Source organism: Epinephelus moara, chromosome 16, assembly GCF_006386435.1.
Source record: "Epinephelus moara isolate mb chromosome 16, YSFRI_EMoa_1.0, whole genome shotgun sequence".
In the NCBI taxonomy this organism is placed as follows: Eukaryota; Metazoa; Chordata; class Actinopteri; order Perciformes; family Serranidae; genus Epinephelus; species Epinephelus moara.
In genome coordinates, this window is record NC_065521.1 from 2,614,040 (window position 1) to 2,636,500 (window position 22,461).

The 22,461-nt window shown below is 40.5% G+C and overlaps 1 protein-coding gene across 1 annotated transcript in view; it reads left to right on the forward strand.

The window, feature by feature from the left end:
• The window catches only part of LOC126403550 (interphotoreceptor matrix proteoglycan 2-like), a 37,929-nt gene that overhangs the window by 4,383 nt on the left and 11,085 nt on the right, over nucleotides 1–22,461 (forward strand). Inside the window, exons 4-15 of the mRNA XM_050066283.1 lie at nucleotides 266–294; nucleotides 984–1,016; nucleotides 3,559–3,605; nucleotides 6,840–10,099; nucleotides 10,661–10,822; nucleotides 13,069–13,127; nucleotides 13,308–13,328; nucleotides 14,669–14,925; nucleotides 15,987–16,048; nucleotides 16,134–16,344; nucleotides 16,508–18,324; nucleotides 18,408–18,627. Of these exons, the coding sequence (XP_049922240.1) occupies nucleotides 266–294; nucleotides 984–1,016; nucleotides 3,559–3,605; nucleotides 6,840–10,099; nucleotides 10,661–10,822; nucleotides 13,069–13,127; nucleotides 13,308–13,328; nucleotides 14,669–14,925; nucleotides 15,987–16,048; nucleotides 16,134–16,344; nucleotides 16,508–18,324; nucleotides 18,408–18,627 (6,178 nt within the window). The remainder of the gene's footprint in view (nucleotides 1–265; nucleotides 295–983; nucleotides 1,017–3,558; nucleotides 3,606–6,839; nucleotides 10,100–10,660; nucleotides 10,823–13,068; nucleotides 13,128–13,307; nucleotides 13,329–14,668; nucleotides 14,926–15,986; nucleotides 16,049–16,133; nucleotides 16,345–16,507; nucleotides 18,325–18,407; nucleotides 18,628–22,461) is intronic.

Genomic DNA, 22,461 nt, shown 5'->3' on the forward strand with positions numbered 1-22,461 from the left:
AGCTGGACGTTTCACTAAAGATTTTAATCTATTTCAGTATCTTGGAAATATATGTAGATATTAGGTAAACTCATGATAAAACTTCAAATAAAACTTTAAAATTTTGATGTGAGGCCACAAAAAGGCGACAAACCAACCTCAGCCATCCTGTTAATGTCTTTCTGTACATTTCACTGCGGAATGATAAATTGTGTTTTTGCTTTTGTTTTTATTTGTTACAATCTGTGATGCGTCTCTTTGCTGACGATGTGTTTCTTTCTTTCAGAGAGTCGCCATGGCTACGGCGATGAACAGGTCGGTTTACGAGCGTGTGTTTCATTTCAGAGTGTCATGTTGATGTTGTGTTATTGTGCTGGTTTTCTTAAATAATATTTATTTAACATCGTCTTTCAGTGACGAGTCTCTTAATCGTATTTATTTTTTAAAAAGTGTGAAAACAAATTCAGGCAGTGGGGTGAGACAGTAGCTCTGTAAACTCTGCCTTTAGCGTGTGATTGCTGCTTTGTTTGGTCTGTGTTGTACTTTTCTTTATTTCCTGTTCAACACTTGTGATGTTTTATACTGCAAAACAATCGGCCATCACTTTGAGAATGTTCCAACTTATTTTTTTTCCACACAAAACAAGTTTTGTTTTGTTTTTTTATATCAAGTTATTAATTTCAAACAAACAAACAAATTGATTTTAATAGGAGTCTGGTTCAAAAGTTCCCACAAACAGATTTGTTCACTTGTTTGGAGTTTTTATGACTTAATTATGAACAGAAACTTTGAAGGCATCTTAGATAAAACTATTACTGTACAGTGCCAGATAATCTGAAGGTTCAGATAAATATCCTCACCCTCTCATCTCACAGACGTGAAACCCCAAAACTTCGGGACTTTCGTTCAGCTTTGTTGCACTAAAATTATGGTTATGAGTGAAAGTTATAAAGTGGAAGTGGTTGTTTACTGACACCTGTGCTGTGTTTCATTACCTGCTGCAGTGTGCCCATCACCTCAGGTCCTCCTCCATGCAGGTAGGCCTGCAGACACCAACCTGACCCCGAGTCAGTCCACCAACAAACTACCAAAACTGACAGTACAGCAGAAATGTCATTTGCACACACAAAAACCTGATAAATATTATTATATATGTAAATTACATACAGTAAGTACAAGTATACATGTAAATTACAAAGTAAATAAAAAGTTAGTAGAGATATAAATTGCACATAAATATGTAATTTACACGAGTATATTTGGAAAATGATTTGAATATGTTTAGTATAGTATAAAAATACATTACAAATAGTTACATGAATAAATGTACAGTACGTAATTGACATATATAAATATATGTTAATTACATGTAAGTATACATGTAAATTACAAATAGTTGTAATTGTAAATTACAAATATAAGTATAAATTACACAAATTTTTCATTTTCATATAAGCAAACAAATGCATTAACAATACTGAAATAACTAGTTACAAGTAGTACAGTCAAATACAAATAGGGACATTTCTGTATTTAATTTACATATAATAGTATATGTAAATTACATGTAAGTGTACATGGAATTTACAGATTGTTGTATGTATAAATTACAAATATGAGTATGAATGTAAATTATGTAAATGTATATTAAATGTAATATATATATCTGTTATATTATGTTGTTTTCTGTCACGAGAAACAAGTGTCTTGGACGCAAGAAAATTTTCAGAAGTGATTCTGACAAATAAAAGTATTCATTCATTCATTCATTCATATATATATATATATATATATATATATACACACATATATAATGTGTATATATACATTTACTTTACATTAACAGCAGTTTGTTACAATATATTTTTACAGATATACAAATAATACAAACTACATTCTTCAACTGAAACCTGGACTCGTAGAGTTTTAATGACTCGGTAATTAGCTGCTTCACACTCAGCCAGATGACGAGGAGTCGAGACGCTTGTTTGTTGTGCTTGTTTGGCTTGTTGCGCTTTTTTTTACAGTCGTGTGGTCTTTGTTAATTTGGCACTGTAAAAGTGCCTAGGCCCAGCTGTGTTGTACTTTAATGACTTTAAAGGGGAATGCCAACTATTTTAAGGGTTCACAGATGTTTTGTCACAGACTGGGTTTCTGTTCAAGGCCCTGAAGACAAATCTCGGTAAATTTTGGTTTTAACTGATTATTAAGAGTTTTAAGATTTAAAAAAAAAAAACATTAACTGAGAAAAAAAAATCTTAAAATAAGTGGAAAATTCCCCTTTATAAATCAGCTTCTGTTCATTTTACTGATGCTGTTTTAAATGCTGCACTCCTGGACTAAAATTTAGACTCTTACTTTTAACAACTGTATTTTATTTATTTATTTTTTTTACTTTAATATAATTTATTTTCTACATTAATCATCACTGCTGTCCTGTGAAATCTATGTATCTTTACATTTTTTCATGAGCTCAGAAAATCAGGCGGTCGATGCATTTTTCACACAATCTAAAGTTTTTTTTTAATTAAATTTATTTAGCTCAGAAAGTAGAAGATTAAAGGAGCATTTAATCGAGGACTGAAATTAAATCGTTATGTCATTAATGATTTTTATTTATCTCAAGAAATATTTTCTAATTCATTCAGGACGAAATAGTTAGTGATTAATCAACGAACTAATCAATCAAGAAAATCTGAAAAATTCAAACTCACTACATGTGGACTTTTACCTGGTTTTCAGTGGACAGTAACTCATCGTTCTATAACATTTATGGATGTAATCATTCAATCTCTGATCATAACAAGAAAAGAGTTGTGATTACATACAAAAACCATCAATAGTCCAGTCAATCTGTGGTTCATTCAAGGTCTTATGTGATCCTCAGAGGCATCCAAATAACATCTTAAAAGTATAGCAAAATATACTTAGTGGAACAAGGTAAATTCCAGGGTCAAAATTTAGGGCCTTCGTGTCACAGCATCACACTAAGAAGTGCGTAAAGTTCATTTTTGGAGAAGTCACGGAATTATTAAGTTTTTGGAAAAGTCATGGAATTAACTGAAAGTATTAAAAGTTTTTTGAAAAGTCATGGAATTAGTAAAAATTATTAAAAGATTTTGGGAAATCACGAAATTATCAAAAATATTAAAAGTTTCTGGAAAAGTCATGGAATTAGTGAAGCTCTCCTGTCCCATGACTGGAAAAATATGTTCCACTTAATCCATGAAGGTGTACTTATAATATGTGACACAGGAGGGTGTTGGGACTAATAAAAACTATAAAACATCACTGTTGCAGTTTCTCCTCGGTCAGGCCCTTTTTTGAGCTACACTGACTGGACTACAATGCAAATTAATAAAATTAATTAAGTTTAACATCAATATTTATTTGTGAATGTTTAATGTTGAGTCCTTCTGTAAACTTGTAATTTCTGTATGGTTATAATCAATAACTAGCCTGATATTTCTTTTTCTTTCACATTAACAGAAGATTTAAAATGTGATAGAGAAAGTTGTCGCTGATAACTTTCTCTATGTTTCCCCTGAACACTTTCCTGTCTCTGTTTCCGTCCTGCAGCTCTGAAACAACAACGGTCCAGACTGCAGAATCAGTGACTCAGCCAGGTAAACGCTCACCTGGCGCTCACTCTCTGAATAGGTTTTCACATACCAGAAATCTGCTTTGGTATGTAACAATAAACATAGTAAAACAAAATCAAAGTAAAAGCAACAACTGCAAAATTCAGGAACCATAAATGAATAATAGGGAAAAAAAAGAAAAAAAGTGCAGTGTGTTTGTTTTTAAAGGAGCTGTATGAACTAGAAAAGGAAAATAAAAACAATATTTGCAATAAATCTTAATAAGTGGTGTCAACGCTTTTGTTCCACAGAGTCAGAATCAGAAAAACATTATTAATTACTGAGGAAAATTGTGATGTCACAGCCACTTTGATGTAAAGCATAGAGAATTATAAGAAAGCAGAGATATGAAGTAAGAAAATGAGAAGTATGTAGAAATAAAAAATAAAAAATAAAAAATATATGTTCATAATGCTACAATGTCAAACACTATAAAATAATCTAAGTATAAAATGTGTATAATATGCTAAGTATGTATAGTGTAGAAGTATAAAAATAATGCGCATTATGCTAAGTTACAATGCATGAAAATATAAAGAATAATGTATAAAAGTAGTATGTTAAGTTTAGAGATATAAACATCTGTACATTATTCTACATCACGATGTATAAAATAGTATGCAAAGTTTAGGAATCTAAAAGTATGTACATTTTGGTACATTACAAAGTTAAAAAACTAGTATGTAAAACTTAGAAATAAAAATAATGTATAAAAGTAGTATGTAAAGTTAAGAAATATAAAAATATATGCATTATGCTACTTTACAATGTATAAAATAAAGATGTTGAGTTTAGAAATATGAAAATAATTTGCATTTTGTCACATTAGAATGTATAAAACAAGTATGGCAGTTTTAGAAACAAAAATAATGTGCCTTGTGCTACATTAGCAATGTATAAAGCTAGTATGTAAAATTTAGTAATATGACAATAATGGGGGAAAAAATGAAAAAAATAGTTATTAAGTTTAGAAATATAGAAATAATGAGCGTTATACTACATTACAATGTATGAATATAGTGCGTTAAGTTAGAAATTTTAAAATCTGTGCATTATGCTACATTAACAATGTATAAAACTAGTATGTAAAGTTTAAAGACAACTATTATGCTACAATGTACAGCACAATATACACATAAATAGAAATAAGAATCACAAATACATTTAATATGTGCATCATTTGTTAAATATACATTCAAGAGTGGTGTTGGTAAATTGTTATTTTTTATTTATTGAATATTTTTTACATCAGACTCATTTAGCAGAAGCTTTTATCCAAAGTGTGGTGCATTAAGTTCATTAAGTGCATTAAGTTCATTCATTCAATACATGTATGTGTTTTAACACGGCTGTTATGTGTTTAAACATTTCTCTTTTTTATTAACTTTCGTTGTTCAAATGTTGACGTAAAGCTGAAGGAAGCAGAGCAGCTCATTCATTAAAGGACAGCAGGTGGTTAATAGTGTCCTACTGGTGACCTATTGAAAGTCTTTAATGACCCCCTGGTGGGAGTGAAAAACAACGCTCGTACGAACCTAAATGTCCGTACAGGTTTAAGAGTCTGTTGACAGCTAACACCCACCTCAGCCCATGTGAAGGAGGAGTGGGTGCAGGAGGCTGATTCCCGTCACACGCTCCGCTCTCAGAATAGATCTGTAAGCCTATTTACAGGCAGCAGTCTGGTCAATGAGCAGAGGACCAGAGGTGTAGACGTGACTGAGTCACTGCAGGACAGGTATCAGGGTTAGTGAGATCACAGCTACAGGTTGAGACGCTGGGTTCGCAGCAGTTGTCGCTAAAGCAGCTTTGTTTTTCAAAGTTTAGTGAAAGCAGTGTGGCACGACTTCACCCACTTCAAAGGTTCATGGAGAAGTTAAAATGTCTGAAGAGGTAGAGTTCACACACACATAAATGGATATAAACCCTTTTAGGGCCGACGTCACGATGACATCATGTTATCAGCTGGAGGTGCAGCTGCCTCTCCCCCACAGGGCTGTAGGCTCCATAGGAGTGTTAAAATGTGTTTGTCTTGTTGTGTTATTGGAGCCAGAATAGAAGGAGTCATGGCTCAAAACCAGCCGCCACTGCCCGTCAACAAAAACAAAGACAACTATGGTTAAATGTGATAAGACCAAAGGACTGGACGGAGGCCATCATCAAAAATGCTCACATGTGCAGCGCACACTTCATATCAGGTTAGGGAAAAAGTATTTCCTGTTGTAGGGATGAATAAGGTTATGTGTATTAAGGGTTATCATGTCCACCTCATCAGAAACTGGGGAGGGATTAAGAGGAATATTGGATTTCTCTGGAACGCTAACTTTTTAGCACATTAGCTAACGTTAGCTTCCATAGCAAAACAAACAAGTGTGGTCCTCCTTTGTAAGATTGGCTTCCTGTGACATCATCCATCCACTGAGTGAGAGCATACGGGTCGGCCAGTCTGGTCCCGTTGGTCAGTGTTTACTTATTCAAGTAGCACTGGCGGTCCCGGAGAGTGAGTGACCTGACATGGTGCGTTGGTAAATTCAGTCTGACGCTCTACACTAAAATGAGAGCCCTGTTGGTGGAAGAAACGCAGCGTTATATTTCAAATATATATTCATATATATATGAATGAGTCAACGGTTAAGTTAATCACACATTCACTCCGCTCAGCGCTCTGCTGCTCCGTCTCCACAGACAGAGTGTCCAGAGTGCGCTCTGCCACTCTGAGAGTGCGCTGCTCTGGATAACCCAACGCTACATTCAGACAGCGCTCCCAATTTATCAACGCTCCAGTTTGTGTCAGAGTGCGCTCCCACACTCACAATGAGTGTTTCTGAACGCACCACTCACATCATCTTCCTCCATTGTCTAAAACAAGACAACACAACTTGTTAACTAGCGCTAGCTAATGTCTGTGGAGAAGTGTTTTGCCTCCAGCTAAGCCCCGCCCACCAACAAACATCACACTGTTTACTAACAGTAAAAGGGTCTATAAAGAACAAACAGTCAACCACAGATTGTATTTCATTAATAAACTTAGGAAATTTTAGCAGGGATCACCAATGCCCCAAAACCACTGACAAATTTCTGAAAGGGTCTGAGTCTTACAGCTCTGTTTGGTGGTCTTGGCAGTATATGTCATTCCCCTGTATGATTCTGCATCATGCAGCTCCTTGAATTTTCTTTCCATCGTCCTGATCATGTCATTTTAACTGTGTTTTCATTTTGCAGGGGAAGACGTTAACACGGAAGTGATAACAGCAGAAACAGGTGAAACAGCAGAAGAAGAACTAGCAGTTGAAATAGAAGATGTCACATCAGAGATAATCTCAACCGACCAAGATGACCTTTCACCGGACTTTGAGGGCACTGATTGGACACCTCCATTCTCTACAACCGAAGGGTCTGTTCAAGAGGCTGCAACATCCTGGATCAGGATCCCTGTGGATTTGACCTCTGAGCCTGAGGAAGATGTCCAGGAGACTGGAGGTGGCATCACTTCAGAAAGTCCCCCTTTGGTCATTACTGACACTCTGAAGACTGAAGAAATAGGTGTTGAGGACATTGCAGAGGATATTGCCACAGAGGTTAGTGATTCTGATAAGCCCTTTGATGGGCTTGTTGAGGATGTGGGGCGAGACCAAACTGTCCCAGATACAACAGAGGAGGAGGCTGCTGTGGAAGATGCAGTAATTTCTGATCTTGGGAATGTGCCTGGATCTGAAGGGATTAAAGAAGTTACCCCAAAAGGTGAAGAGCCACCCTCAGAAGCCATGGCTGAAGAGGTCCTCACAGCAGCTACTGTTGTAGTTCTTACAAGCCCCACCACAGTACCTGCTACAGAAACTGCCACACTGGAAGAGTTAGGGCAGGAGGAATTCCTACAACCTGCTGCTGAGGCTCCATCAGAAGATGTGACCAAGCTTACCCCAGAGACAACTTCTGAGGTTGTTGTGGGCCCAGAAGGTGGAGAAGTTCCAGACAACTCTTTGGATATCACCCCAGATGTTGCGTTGACTGATGAGGTTCAAACTGCGGATTCACCAGAGCCAACTGATGAAATTGTGCCAGATGCACCTGAAGTAGTTGAAGCAGCAATTCTTGAAGAACCCGAGGAACATCCTTCAGACGTCAAAGTCAGCCAAGATGAAACTGAAGTCAACACAGAGGCAACTCCAACTGTATATCTGATAACAGATCAAGATTCAGAAGAAGAAGATGAAGTATTTCTAAATGTGACTCCAGAGCAAGAATCTGTCTCGGACATGGAAATGGAGGTTCCTTCTCAGGCCTTGATTCTGACAACAGACAAGATAGCAGTAGAAGTTAATAAAGACGCTGGAGAGGGCGACGCACCAGAAGACACACCAAAGCTAACGGCCGAGGTTACTTCTGAGCCTGTTGTAGTGATCTTACAAGATGACAAGGATGAAGATTCCTCCTTTGTCCCTGAGGAGGTGCCACCAGATGCTACAGTGGCCGAGACGGAGGTCACAGAGGAAGACACACCTGAGGAGAAAAAAACAGTAGCAGAGGCAACAGAAGAAGAGGTGAAAGTAGAAGTCAAACACGAAGAAGCTTCGGTTGTTGTTAAAGATCAGACAACTGAAGCTGCTGTTGAAGTGGAGTCCACGGAAGTAATAACAGCAGAGACAGGTGAAACAGCAGAAGAAGAACTAGCAGTTGAAATAGAAGATGTCACGGTGGGGGAAGAGGAAGTGGTCGAGGCAGCAGAGGAAAAACTATCAGAGAAAAAAGAAGGGGCAACAGTTACCGCGGAGGATACATTACAAGCTCCAGTACACGTCACAGCAGAAGAAGAACCAGCTGAGGCTACAGTAGAAACAGAAATCACTGAAGAACGGCCAGTAGAGACAGTAGATGAGACTACAAAAGAAGAAGGAACAACCCAGACTACAGGAGAACCAGTTGAAAGTGCAGAAACACCTGAGGAATCTCTTGAACCTGAAGAGAAAAAAGAAACAGATGTAACAGCACAAGAAGCAGAACCTGAACAAGAAACTGTAGAAACAGCAGAGCCGACAGGAGGTGCTGCAAAAGAGGAAGAACCTGCAGCTGAAACTACTGAAGAGACAGAACCCACAGGAGAAACAGCACAGGGAGTGGAACCTGTAGAAGAAACTGCAGAGGAGTCAACAGAATCCTCAAGAGTACCAGCACAGGAAGTGGAACCTGCAGAAGATACTGCAGAGGAGTCAACAGAATCCTCAAGAGTACCAGCACAGGAAGTGGAGCCTGCAGAAGATACTGCAGAGGAGTCAACAGAATCCACAAGAGTACCAGCACAGGAAGTGGAGCCTGCAGAAGATACTGCAGAGGAGTCAACAGAACCCTCAAGAGTACCAACACAAGACGTGGAACCTGTTAAAGAAACTGCAGCAGAAACAGAACTCACAGAAGAACCAACACAAGAAGCAGAACTTGTTGAAGAAATTTTAGAAGAGACAGAACCCACCAGAGAACCAGCACAAGAAGCAGAACACATAGAAGAGGTTGATGAAAGGAATGAACCTACGGACAGAATTGCACAAGACGCAGAGCCTGAAGTGGTAACGGATAAATCGGATCTTGATATAACATCTGTAGATAAAGAACAAGAAGCAGCAGGAGGGGAACCATCGGACAGAGAAGAAGCAACTTCTGAGGTCTTGGAGGAGATATCAGAGGACGAAGTCAGTATTGCCGAATCAGAAACAGAAGAATCTGAACCAGAAGTTGCTGAGGAAGTTGTCCCAGAGACTCTTGAGGAAACCCGAGACATTGATGAGGAGATTACTCCGGTTATTTTTGTTGTTCCCGAAGATACCGAAATTTTATCACCCGCAACAGAGGTGGAGGAAATGCCTGAACCAGAGGTAACAGTGGAACTTCCAGAAGACCCCCAAGTAAGAGAAGCACCAGACACCAGTAGTAAGGGTACTACACAGGTGGTTGAGCCTGAAAGGAAAGTTCCAGAATCGGAATCTTTCCCTGAGAGAGAAACTGTCCCAGAGGCTGCGAGTGAAACATCGCCAGAGGTTTCCCATCCAGGGACTGCCACAGGGGGAGATATCACCGAAGCAGACGAGGTCAACCTAGAGTTTCCTGATGAGCCTGTCCCAGAGGGCACACCTGAAGAAGACCTAAGTGAGGACAGCGTTCAGGTTGTCCCAGGGGAAGTTGAGGGTATCTCCCCTGATGTATCAGCAGAGGATGCAAATCAAATCACGACAGAGGCCCCAGCGGAGGTCACATCAGAGCCCCTTGCCAAAATCACCCCAGAATCTGTTGCGGAGGTCACTGCAGGGACAACGCAAGGCACTGCAGTGGATGGCACTGAGGAGGCCACCCCTGGTCCCTCTTTGGAGGTCACAACAAAGTACATAGTGGAGTATAACAACGGCAACTTCCCAGACCTAACAGAAAGGCCTTATGACTTAGAGGACAACTTATTTGGAAACAACGCCTTTGGGTTGGAGGACGAGAACTCGGTAAGCAAATATTGATTTGTTGTAGAATGCCTGGGCCCAGTTGTTCAGAAGTATTCTGAAAGGATTTTGGCGGACTGGATCAAATCTGTACAATAGCAGGGGTGTAAATCACTAGTTTCATTACGATACGATTTGGACAACAATACGATACTTGCCAATGTAACAAAGTCTGCTGGAGGTGCAGCTGCCTCTCCCCCACAGGGCTGTAGGCTACATAGGAGTGTTAAAATGTGTTTGTCTTGTTGTGTTATTGGGAGCCAGAATAGAAGGAGTCATGGCTCAAAACCAGCCGCCACTGCCCGTCAACAAAAACAAAGACAGCTGTGGTTAAATGTGATAAGACCAAAGGACTGGACGGAGGCCATCATCAAAAATGCTCACATGTGCAGCGCACACTTCATATCAGGTTAGGGAAAAAGTATTTCCTGTTGTAGGGATGAATAAGTTTATGTGTATTAAGGGTTAAGCTGATCAACAACTGGGCCCAGGTCATCCTCCAACAGTTCAGCCCTGATCCTGATATGATACCAACACCAAACTTGTATGTTCCTTCACATTCAGATCGGTAATGAGATAGATGACACCCTGCTGTGGCCCCAGAGGCCCCTGAAGGACCAGGTTGTGGAGCTGAGCCTGAAGCTGAGAGGAGAAACCTACAACGACGCCCTGAGAGACCCGAGCAGCTTCCACTACCAGCAGCTGGCCCGACACTTCACACGCAGGGTACGCTGGTTTTTACGAGGTTTACTCTGAAGTTTTTCTACATTCAAGTTAGGGTGATCATGGTCACCTAAAAAAAAAACAAGTGAAAAATAAAGTTGTTAACTAAACCGAAATAAAAAATTATTTTACAGAAGTATTTCACTGCTTGAATAGAGGTCATTACACATCCCTCAGACTTTCAAGTACTAATACTACAAACCTTTTAAACTTGTACTACGTCCCTCAAATCTTCACTTACTAATACTACAGACCTTTTAAACTTATACTACGTCCCTCATATCTTCATGTACTAATACTTCAAGCCTTTTAAACTTGTACTACGTCCCTCATATCTTCATGTACTAATACTTCAAACCTTTATAACTTGTACTACGTCCCTCATATCTTCATGTACTAATACTACAAACCTTTTAAACTTGTACTACATCCCTCATATCTTCATGTACTAATACTTCAAACCTTTTAAACTTGTACTACATCCCTCATATATTCATGTACTAATACTTCAAACTTTTTTAACTTGTACTATGTCCCTCAAATCTTCACTTATTAATACTTCAAACCTTTTAAACTTGTACTACGTCCCTCATATATTCATGTACTAATACTTCAAACCTTTATAACTTGTACTACGTCCCTCATATCTTCATGTACTAATACTACAAACCTTTTAAACTTGTACTACGTCCCTCATATCTCCATGTACTAATACTACAAACCTTTTAAACTTGTACCCTATATGTACCCTTTTTTCCAGTGTAAGAACAATCCAAAGAAAAAATTGGGTCATTGCTTGTTTTTGGACACAAACTTGGCCTTTAAGGGTGATTTTGATTCTGAAATGTAAATAACATAAATAATATATATAAATAAAACTGTTTTTGTCTTTGTGTAAACAGTGATGATTCAAGAGAAGCAGAAAAGTGTAACAGCTGATTCATGACTGTTTTTAACCACAGAGTCTGTCCAGTAAAGTCTCAGCTGTAATAATACTACAAACCTTTTAAACTTGTACTTCATCCCTCAAATCTTCACGTACTAATACTACTAATACTTATTAAGAATCCACAGATGATTAGGTAACAAACACAGTTGTTAGTTGCAGCCTCAGTTCATCCATCAGCCAGGTTTAGTGGTTTCAGTGGTTCCTTCTCTTCACTCCTCTCTCTGACGTCCAGGATGCACGCTCATTACTCGCCTGCGGTTTCCTGAAAACTGCCGACTCAGGACTTTGGCTCTGGTTTAAAGGCCTCATAGTGTTTTTCACGCTTTAGAGCTTGAGTTTCCTGGGCCCTGCCAGCGGATCGATCTATATGACCCTCCTGCTGAGGCAGAACCAGAGCTGGAAACCTTCATACACAATACAAGCAGTGACTCACTTTGGAAAAACAACGCCGTGCCAGGAAAGTAGAGATCGTCGCCGGTGTATTCCCCTCACCGCCGGGACTTTTTCAGGCTCTGCTCCACCGTCAGTGACGTCGGGGAGCTGGTTTATGGTTTGAATGTCGGGGTGGAGGTCGTTAATGAGGGAATATGAAGTGGATAACAGAGCTGATAGAATCAGCAGGAGCAGGAGTCAGGAGAATCTGGGTGTTCAGTCCAAATACAAGATTTCTACAGCTGAGACTTTACTGGACAGACTCTGTGGTTAAAAACAGTCATGAATCGGCTGTTACACTGATGTTTTTCTGCTTTCCTTGAAACATCATTGTTTAAACAAAGACAAAAACAGTTTTATTTATATATATTATTTATGTTATTTACATTTCAGAATCAAAATCACCCTTAAAGGCCAAGTTTGTGTCCAAAAACAAGGAATGACTCATTTTTTCTTTGGATTGTTCTTACACTGGAAAAAAGGATGTGTGTACATATATATATATATATATATATATATATATATATATATATATATATATATATATATGTATATATATATATATATGTATATATGTATATGTATATTTACAGGGTACAAGTTAAAAAGGTTTGTAGTATTAGTACATGAAGAGTACCACAGTAAGTTTTTCAGTACAAATCCAGTTCTCGTCTCATTAGACAATACGACAAACTTTTGGACATCATTGCTTCTGGAGTTGATTCAATGTTGCTTCAGTCACACAAATTTTAACAGGACTCGAGTTTTTGATGTCCGCTGTTTCAGTTTGTCGCTTCAGAGGGAACAAATAAAGAATCTGAAAACGTCAAAGAAAGACTCAAACTTCTTTTCTCTCTTTAACTCTCAGATCGAAGACGCCTTTGAGAGGCTGCCAGGCTTCAAGAACGTCTACATCGTTGAATTCAGGTAGAGTTCCTGTAAAGTACAATCCCGATAACTGTCTGAGCAAATATTAGCACTGCTTTGAGAACTCAAACCTTTTATTGATCATAAACTGAGACATCTTTAATGTAAAGTTACAAACAGACTGTTGAGATGTTTATACGTTTTTAACATGTTTATGTGATGTGCTATTTCTGTCCTCAGGCCACAGAAGGACCTGGAACGGTAAGTTTTTCTCATTTGGACCTCATCAGCTGGATGTTTGACACCATTTTGGTTCTTTTCAGACTTTTATTTTTTCACAAACGATCACGCCAGGATCTTCATGGTCGTCCAGAACGCTCTGAAACAGTCTGATAAATCCACGGACCTGTGAGTTCAGCTGGTCGGGCAGAGGCAGAAAATTTTAATTTCATTCAGTTTTTAACATGAAATGTACTATTGATAGCCTCGACTTAAGCTGACTGTTTTCTTTAGTGTAATGCGTTCACACCAAGCACGGTGCGAATTTTTGCGCAATGTTACTCGTGCATGTTTGAACACTGGAATATTTTGTGTTGATTTGCGTCATACGCCCGTGAAATCACTGAATCGATGAATGAACTTCTGCCGGTACGTCCTTGGTGTCACACATCTCCGGAGGAGCTCACCAAACACAATGCGAGTTTTTGTGCAATGTTACTTAAGCAAATTTGAATTCTAGAACACTTTGTGTTGACTTGTGCATTCACGCATAAAATCATGAAAAAAGCTGAATCCAGTACGTCCTCGGCATCATACGTCCCTGGAGGATCTCAATGCCGCTATCGCGGTGTGAATCTGTTGCTGAAGTTTGGATTTTTCAAAAAATCCTCTCTGGGTCGGAAGAGAGTTACTGCCCCAAGCGAAGGAGTTCAAAGATCTAGGGGTCATGTGTAACCACTAATTCAGCATATTTTTAATGGTGCACAAAGTTCCAGTTTATTAATGTGTGATTATCTGTCAAGTTGAAGCAGGACTCAGAGGGCAGACTTTGAGAACCAAACCTTTAGAAATCATAGAATAAAAGTTGCTCCATATACGAGCACAACGTTGTCTCCCCACATCATTTGTCTCACTGTGACTACAAAGACTTCCACAGAACTGATTCATCTTGTTGTTCTAAGTGTTGATTTGAGAGTCTGAATCTTAAGTGTAGACGAGTGGTTTACCTCTTCTCACCTTGTCGTCTTGTCCTTGCAGCCCCCCCCCCCCTTTAAGCCCCCCTCTCAGCTGCCTGTCGCAGTAAATAAGAGCTCTGCTGTTACTCTGCTCTAATTTCCAGTTAATGTCCTTAACAATAGTCAATCGGCTCTTAAGTGGGATAAGTCGCTCACTGCTCGCCGGCCACCTGCAGCTGCCGGATTACTCTTAAAGGTTTACGACCTCCCCTCCTCCCCTCTGTCCAGGAAAGTGCCCCCCTCCCCTCCAGAGACACTCTAAAACTCACCTGAACTCTGCAGTAGTAGAAAGTGTCGAGCTGAAGGAGAAAGTCGATAAAATCCTCAAAGATGAAGAGATTTTGTTTTGATGATATTCCCTCTCAGAGGTTTGGTGGTCCTGGTGCACTACGCCATCACCTTGGAAGTGGACAGTGCCAGCGGCATCGCCAATGACACGCTGGACTTCATCTCCCTGCAGAACAACCTGGTGGAGAAGAACTATCCCGGAGCTGCCGAGCAGCCCACCGTCGTCTACACCATCACTGACTTCCGCAACTACATCACCGAGGCGCTGCACAAGGACAACTTCATGTCCAACAGCAGCCTGGAGACGCAGCCGGACGACCCGCAGCTGGAGAATGGTAGTTTGATTTTAACATTGATGGATTCAAAAACTGTTTGATGTTTCCTCCCACTGACTTGTTGGGGGTATTTCTTATGTTTATAAATTTATTTCTGCTCCGTTAAAAAAAGGTTTAACAGGTTTGTAAATTCCCACAAATTTCATACTAACTTTTTTCGGATTTGTTGCTAATTCTAGATATAATAGAAACATTTTATGCCTCTGCGCTGACGACAGTCGTGGGGGGATGCATTATGTTTTCGGACTGTCTGTCCCATTCTCGTGAATATCTCAAAAATGCCTCTTCAAATTTGGCACAAGCGTCCACCTGGACTCAACAATGAACTGATTAGTATTCGGTGGTCAAAGGTCACTGTGAACTCACAAAACATGTTTTTGGCCGTAACTCAAGAATTAATTTGCTAATTATGACAAAATTTGATTGGATAAAACTTTGAACTGATGGCATTTTCTATCCAATTCTAATTCTAGTATTGTGTTTTAATTGGATTTGTTGGTGCTAAATACAGTTAAGTGAAAATAACAGTTTTTCATCAGTTCACAGCAGCTCAGCCAAACATGCAAATAAAAACATTCGTCTACAGTACAACACATATGCAGAATGAAATTTCAATCATAGATTAATAATACTTTTTTTTTTTAAAAATCAAGAAAATTCCCATTTTTTAATATTTCATACCAGATAGTTAATTATTTGAAAATTCTGAACTTGTATATTATTTTAACAGTTAAAGAATTTGGGTATTTAACTTTATTTGTCTTTATTTTAGTGCACATCTCTAAACATGGTTGTATTTTTATTGTTAAGTGGATGAAATATTCTTTGTGTTCTTGCTGTTAAGTCTTAATAAATAATATTTTCAAGTTGATTTTCAATAGAATGTTTTAACTTAAAAACGATGATGTTAAAGTTCCAGTTTGACCCTCACTTGAGATTTAAATCTCCCAATCAAAGAAGACGTTCAGGATTCAGTAAAATCTTTTTATGGTGTACATTCCCTTCCTGGCACATTTGATCCAAGAGCATTAAAGGATGTTAACACTGACTTTGTTCCGCAGCGGAGAACTTGTTACCTGATGTGAAACCTACGAGCCGAACGGCCGACGCCTTCAACAACATGGTGAGTTCAACTGAACCAGAAGAAGAAACTGATCACAGACATGAACACCCATTCGTATCAACATTAGTACACTTTCTTTTTTCAGGATAACGTCCTCGCTGCAGAGAAGCCTCCCGACGCTCCGCTTCATGAGGCGGACACCAGCAACGTTTTCCTCAACAAAGAGGACTTCCTGTTTGACCCCTTTGACCAGTGGAAAGGTCCTCAGGGCGACGTAGTGAGCGAGAATGACGTCTTCATGTTTGACGAGAGCACGAGGCCTCCGGCCGCAGAATTCCCTGAGCTGCAGAGTGAGAGTGAGCAAATAATTTAACCAAAAAAGAACTTCCACACTGGCAGTTAAAATCCCATCCTGTCGGGTTTTTGAGACAGTAAAAAAATCTGGATGTTTATAATTTTTTCTGTTAGCGTTTCCTGTCACCTGCTGTATAACCTTCCTTGTGCTTCTCTGGTTTACAGATAACGGAAACATTGAAGATGAAGAATTCCTCCTGAGTAACGCTCCTGCTGCCGGAGACGACGCCCCCCGAGGGGACCATGCAGCCGGTCCTGGCGGCTCCTCTGCAGCCGCCCCCCTTTCGACACCGGTGAAACCTCAGACAGGCTCTGAGGTCACGCTGGATGAAGGATCTGGCTCTGGTTTCTCTGGAGACGGCCAGGGAGCTGATCTCTGGTCCTGGCAGCCAGCAGCAACCTCTGATGGCGCTGGCTTCTATGAGGAGGGTGACGGCAGCCTGGAGGTGCTACCGCCGCCTGATCTTGAGGAAACCGAGGATGAAGATGAGGACGTTGGTGTTGAGTCAGTAGCCACTGAGAAAGCGGATGTAATTGCCATGGAAGTTGAGTTCACAAGTGCTCCCCCTTTGCAGGCAACAACAGTTCCTGCTTTTGAGGAATCAGTGCTGGATAGAGGCATTGAGGAACCTTTCTTGGACCAGGTTTTGATTACACCACACATCAGCACTGACCCTCGGTACTCAACCACCACCACAGCACCTGTATTCTCGCCAAAAGGAACCTTGAACATAGAACTTTCAGTAAAAACAGTGGAGACATCTCTCATCTATGATGACTACTCCTCTACTGGACCTCACACCCGTGCAGCACCAGTCACAGATTCTCCTGAACCTGAAGCCTGGACTCGTGAGGCCCCTGTTTTTGCAGGGCCAACTGATTCGGCAGTTAAGCTTCCAGAAATCACTAAAGATGTACAAGTAACTACTGAAACAGCAACAGAGCTTCCAGTGGCTACAGATGGGTTTAAATCAGAAGATGTACCTGAGAAAAAGGAGGTTGAAGTCATTGTTGCACCTGAAGTACCTGATCCTGGCGTTTCCTCAACCGAAGGGTCCCCTACGATTGTCGAAGTCCAGGCAGTCACAGTCAAAGAAACCAGTTTTGATTCAGTCACTGAAGAGCCGCCAGAACTCGAGATACTTACAGAAAAACCCAAACTGCTGCTGCCAGAAACCGAAGACCATGGTGAAGTTGAGATTTTGGAGGTGCAACACATTGGTGGCGCTGATCCTGAGATAACGACGGTGCCGGCAGTTGGCATCCAAGATGAGGATCTGACTGCGGATGAAGTCATGGTTGTCACCACGACAGCTGCTCCTGTCCTCACTTCCTCTGTAAGTTCAGACCACAGCAGCAGCATCGCGCTCTCGCCTGAAAAGGACTCACCATTTACTCGAGTGTCGGATTCAGCGCCAGAAGATGAGGAACCGGTTCACCATGAGCATCCAAACCATGAAGACGTTGAAGAAGTTCCAGTGAGCAGTCCAACTGAAGATGTTCCTCATTTAACGCCATCAGTGGTGGTTGTGAACAAAACAGAAGATGCTCCAATGGATGCTGTAGAAGTGCCGCCAGGTGCTTCAGCACAAGATGAAAATTCATTTACCACCTTGACGGATACTTCAGAGAGTAAATTAGATAGCGATACGGTCCAAACAACGTCCTTGCTTCAGGAAGTTAACAACAACACCCCCATTACTGAGATCCAACCTTTCGAGCACATTTTTTCCGACGTGCCAAGCATCAATGTCAGCTTTGATTTGTTCCAGTATGGCGGTGTGGCAACTGAGGCTGACAGCAGTGGCTTCTCGAGCGGGGCTCAGGGGTCAGACCTGGATGCCATCGCATTACCGACCCGACCCGGCAGGGCCCTGACGGTGTTCTTCAGCCTAAGGGTGACCAACATGGCGTTTTCCATGGACCTCTTCAACAAGAGCTCCCCTGAGTACAAGGCTCTGGAGCAACGGTTCCTCCAACTGGTGAGAACTTAAAGAATCCAGTGAATTTAAAATTTTACATTCACGTGTTACGTTCTTCACACTTCTTTGTCTTCGCGTCACAGCTGGTCCCGTACCTTCAGTCCAACCTGAACAACTTCCAGAACCTGGAGATCCTTAACTTCAGGAATGGCAGCATCGTGGTGAACAGCAGGATGAGGTTCGGTAAGCCAGTTCCCAAAGGGGTAACCAACGTCGTCTACCTCATCCTGGAGGACTTCGCCAACACTGCCTACCAAACCATGAACCTGGCCATCGACAAGTACTCGCTGGACGTCGAATCCGGTAGGACAGCAGTAAAATAGAGAAAGACAAACATTCAATTTTTTCCATTGAATTCACAGAACATCAGTTCTCTTTTAAATAAATGCTCCATCATGAATATTCTCCAATAAGATCAGATTACTGAAACATTTTTTGGATGATTGAATCAATTGTGCCTCAAAAATATGATCCCAGTGGACTTTTTTCAACTCTGTTCCTGCTTCACTTTTAATAGTTGTCTTAAACAAGTTGATCTGTATTGAACTGTCCCATGAGATCCACAGAAAGGCTCAGGTCCAAGCCGGACCTGAGCCCGAACCACGGCAGCAGTTTTAGGCCCATGCCTGACTAAAAAAACAGATTTTCCAAAGTGAAAAATATATGTTTTCTTCAACATTAAAATTAGGGATGTCGGTTTCGTTTATATTCACTTTAATAGCCCAACGCCTGTTAACCGGTAAGTAATCGGTTCATTTTTAGGGGTAAAAAAAGCGCGAAATTCCGTGAAATACAAGTGGCCTTTCCTTTTAGTGCGCCCTCCATTGACTCAGTGAGCTTTAGTGCCACATTTCAAGGGTCTATCCATGTAGAGGAGGTGAGGGTTTAATGTTTCACCTTTTATTTTATTTTCTGTCGGCTTTCCTGACACACAGACGGCTAGCCATGTTAACATGTAGAAACATAGTGCCCACAGCCCAACCTCCAAGCTACACTGGTTAGCCAAAGTTAGCCTTGCCCTGCACTCCGCACTGTGCACCACCCAGACTGGGTGGAAGGTAGCTAGAGGTGCTGCTCATTCCTGAGCAACAGTGGACCAACAATGAAGAATCCAAATCATTTCAAACAGCTGAGGGCTCAACCACAAAAATAAGATTTTTAGAAAACATTTGACTCCATTTTCACTGAGTTAGGTTTATTTATATGTGTCTCTGCAACAGAGAGTAATTTGTTGTCTTATTTTAGCAGTGACATTACTGTTTCCTGTCGTGTTTGACAGCTAGTCAAAGCGATCTTTGCAAAGTGCTGCACAAAGTGGACAAAGACTTTAATGATTTTATAGGTTTTTTTAGGAACTGATGGTAAAAAGAACAAGTTTCTCCACTGCCCTCCGGTCTCCCCACAGGGCGCCACAGTGAGTAAGCGGCTTCATTTTGCCCTGAAAACCCCTTTAGCATTGCTAACTATGTTAGCAACATCAACTATGCTGACACCGCTAACAGGCTAATAGAACTAACAGTGAATGAGAGAGAATGCTAAAGGGGTTTGAAGCTCAAAATTGAGCCTATCACTCACCAGGGCGACCTGGGGGGAGAAAGGAAGGTGGCTGCCATATATCAACAGCAACGCTCCTGGGTCGGAGTGGCATTACTTACGGCAGTCACCAAATGACTGGTGCCCCTAGCTAGCTTCCATCCAACCCAGTTGGTGTGCAGTGCAGAGTGGCTGAGGCCAGTGTTAGCTAATCAGTGGAGACCAACAGATTGGCAGTGAGCACTATGTGTCAGCATATTAACACAGCTAACGGCTGTCTGTCTCCCACCAGACCTGTGTGGTGCGCATTGCAGTAAACTGAAGAGTAGCAAAATTAACCTTTCAACCTACATGCGTAACCAATCAAAAATATGCTCAGTTAACCGTTGACATCCCAAATTAAAATATTTATTACAATCTACAGGCTGAAATGTCGTGGGCTCTGCGTCTCACCTATACAGGTTTCTGGCCTGTGCCCCTCGGTGCATCTCTGTCTCTGTGTGTGGCGATCCACAGTGATGTGGCTTGTGGATGATGATAACCACTCTGTTGCATGTTAAACACATCTGTCCTACTGCTAGGGAAGGAGAAGCAACCGCCTCCAACCAAGTTACAATTCTGCCATTTACACACCAGAACTTCTGGTTTCATGCAACCCCTGTGTGGCACGGCACCTCAGAGTTTTGTGTTCACTGTGACCCCCTAATTCTAAAGTTTTGTCAGTTTAAATCTAATTAGTTGATGTCAAGACAGTCCATACATTTTTCCAGACATGACACAGACTGTAAGGTCTGCACGTTAAAAAAAAAAAAAAAAATCACAGGGAAATTGGCTCAAACTCACTCCAATTTAAGCCTGAGGGAATCTGCAGCTCAGCTGCATGAGTTGGATCAGGCCCAAAAATCAAAGCTCCAATTAAGATGCAGATTTTTCACAGTACAAATACCTGTGAAGGCGCGATTCAGTGAAACGTGTTGGTCAACTACAACAAAAGCAAACTTCCAACAGGATTCTGATTTCTGCATTCACCAGAGGTGCAACAAGTACTTTGATCTTTTACTCAAGTAATAGTACTAAAACCACACTGTAAAAATAGTTACTGAAGTATAAGTATAAAAGTATTATCATTAAAACAAAGAACCTCTTCATATTTAACAGGCACGAATGAGTGATTTAAGGGACTTTTAGGATTTTCGCCAAACTAAGGTCTGTCACACATATTAATCCTCAGTGCCTCAGATTTTATGAAAAAAAAACAAAAAACACATATTTATCTCTCTGGAAAAAATACTACAAGAAGTACGTTGAGTATGTGTCTTCAGACAGTGTTTGTATTTGGCAGCTGTTTCATACTCAGCAGGTGAATCCTGTGTTGCTCCTGTCAGGATCTAATACCTGAGATAATCTGTCTGAGAGGAACGTGAGCAGCAGAACACACACTGAGTCACTCTGATCCACTGTGGTCTTTATCTGCCTGACAGAGGTACATTTACTCAGGTACTGTAAGCCTGAGGTACTCGTACTTCCAGTACATTTATCAGATGGCTGTAGTTACTTTACAAAGTAAGAGTTTTCAAAATCTGATGTTTTGTTATAAATTATACAGCAGTTTATACAAGTCATTGACATTAATGCATCAGACTGGCACATACAGGAACTTGAAATGTCAAAACCACGCCCTTTTCAGGGTGTAGAAAACAGAAGTTCCCCAACATGTGAGTGGGTTGTAATTTTGACATGTCTGTATGCATTTATGAGTCTGAGTGGTCACAGTACCTGAAGGTTAGACACCATTAGGGCTGCCACTAACGATTGTTTTCATCATCAGTTACCTTCTCCATTACTCGATTTGTTGTTCGGACTATAAAACATCAGATATATGTAAAAATATATCAGATGACATCCTCAAATGTCTTGTTACGTTCACAACCCAAAGATATTTTATTTACTGTCACAAAGGAGGAAATAAAACTGTAAATATTCACATTAAGAAGCTGGAATCATTGACTTTAGACTTGTGTTGTTTTTAATTAAAAGAAAAATCACTTACTACTTACTTACTTTACTTTATTATTCAAACCGATTAATCAATCATCAAATTAGATGGCCTTTAATTTAATACTTGACAAAAATCAATTAATTGAATAATAATTGCAGCTCTAATTTGCCATCATGTCCCATCAGTTGTCCCCCATCCAAATGGATCACTGACCCAACTAGGGATGAGACAAAATTAGGGCTACCCCCTAATAGTCAACCAGACAATAGTTGACCAGAAAGATGGGCAAGACTTCATTGGTCACTTAGTCATGGAAAAACAAAAACAAAAAAACAAACGTGAAACTCTATCAGGAGCTGCACCTTGTCAAAATAAATCCAAACCTATATGACTGGACTATGTGTGACTTTACTTTGAAAGGACAGACACAGGAAGTGTGCACGCTCAGCAGTCAGACAGGAGTCAGGTTAATCTCCAGGGCTGGTACCTGCGGTTATTCCACAGGCTAGTTAATAACATGTTGGGCAGGAAATCCAAAGTGTGGGATCATTTTGAGAAGGTGAAGGACGAACCCAAGGTGATATGTAAACTCATCTTCATTGGTC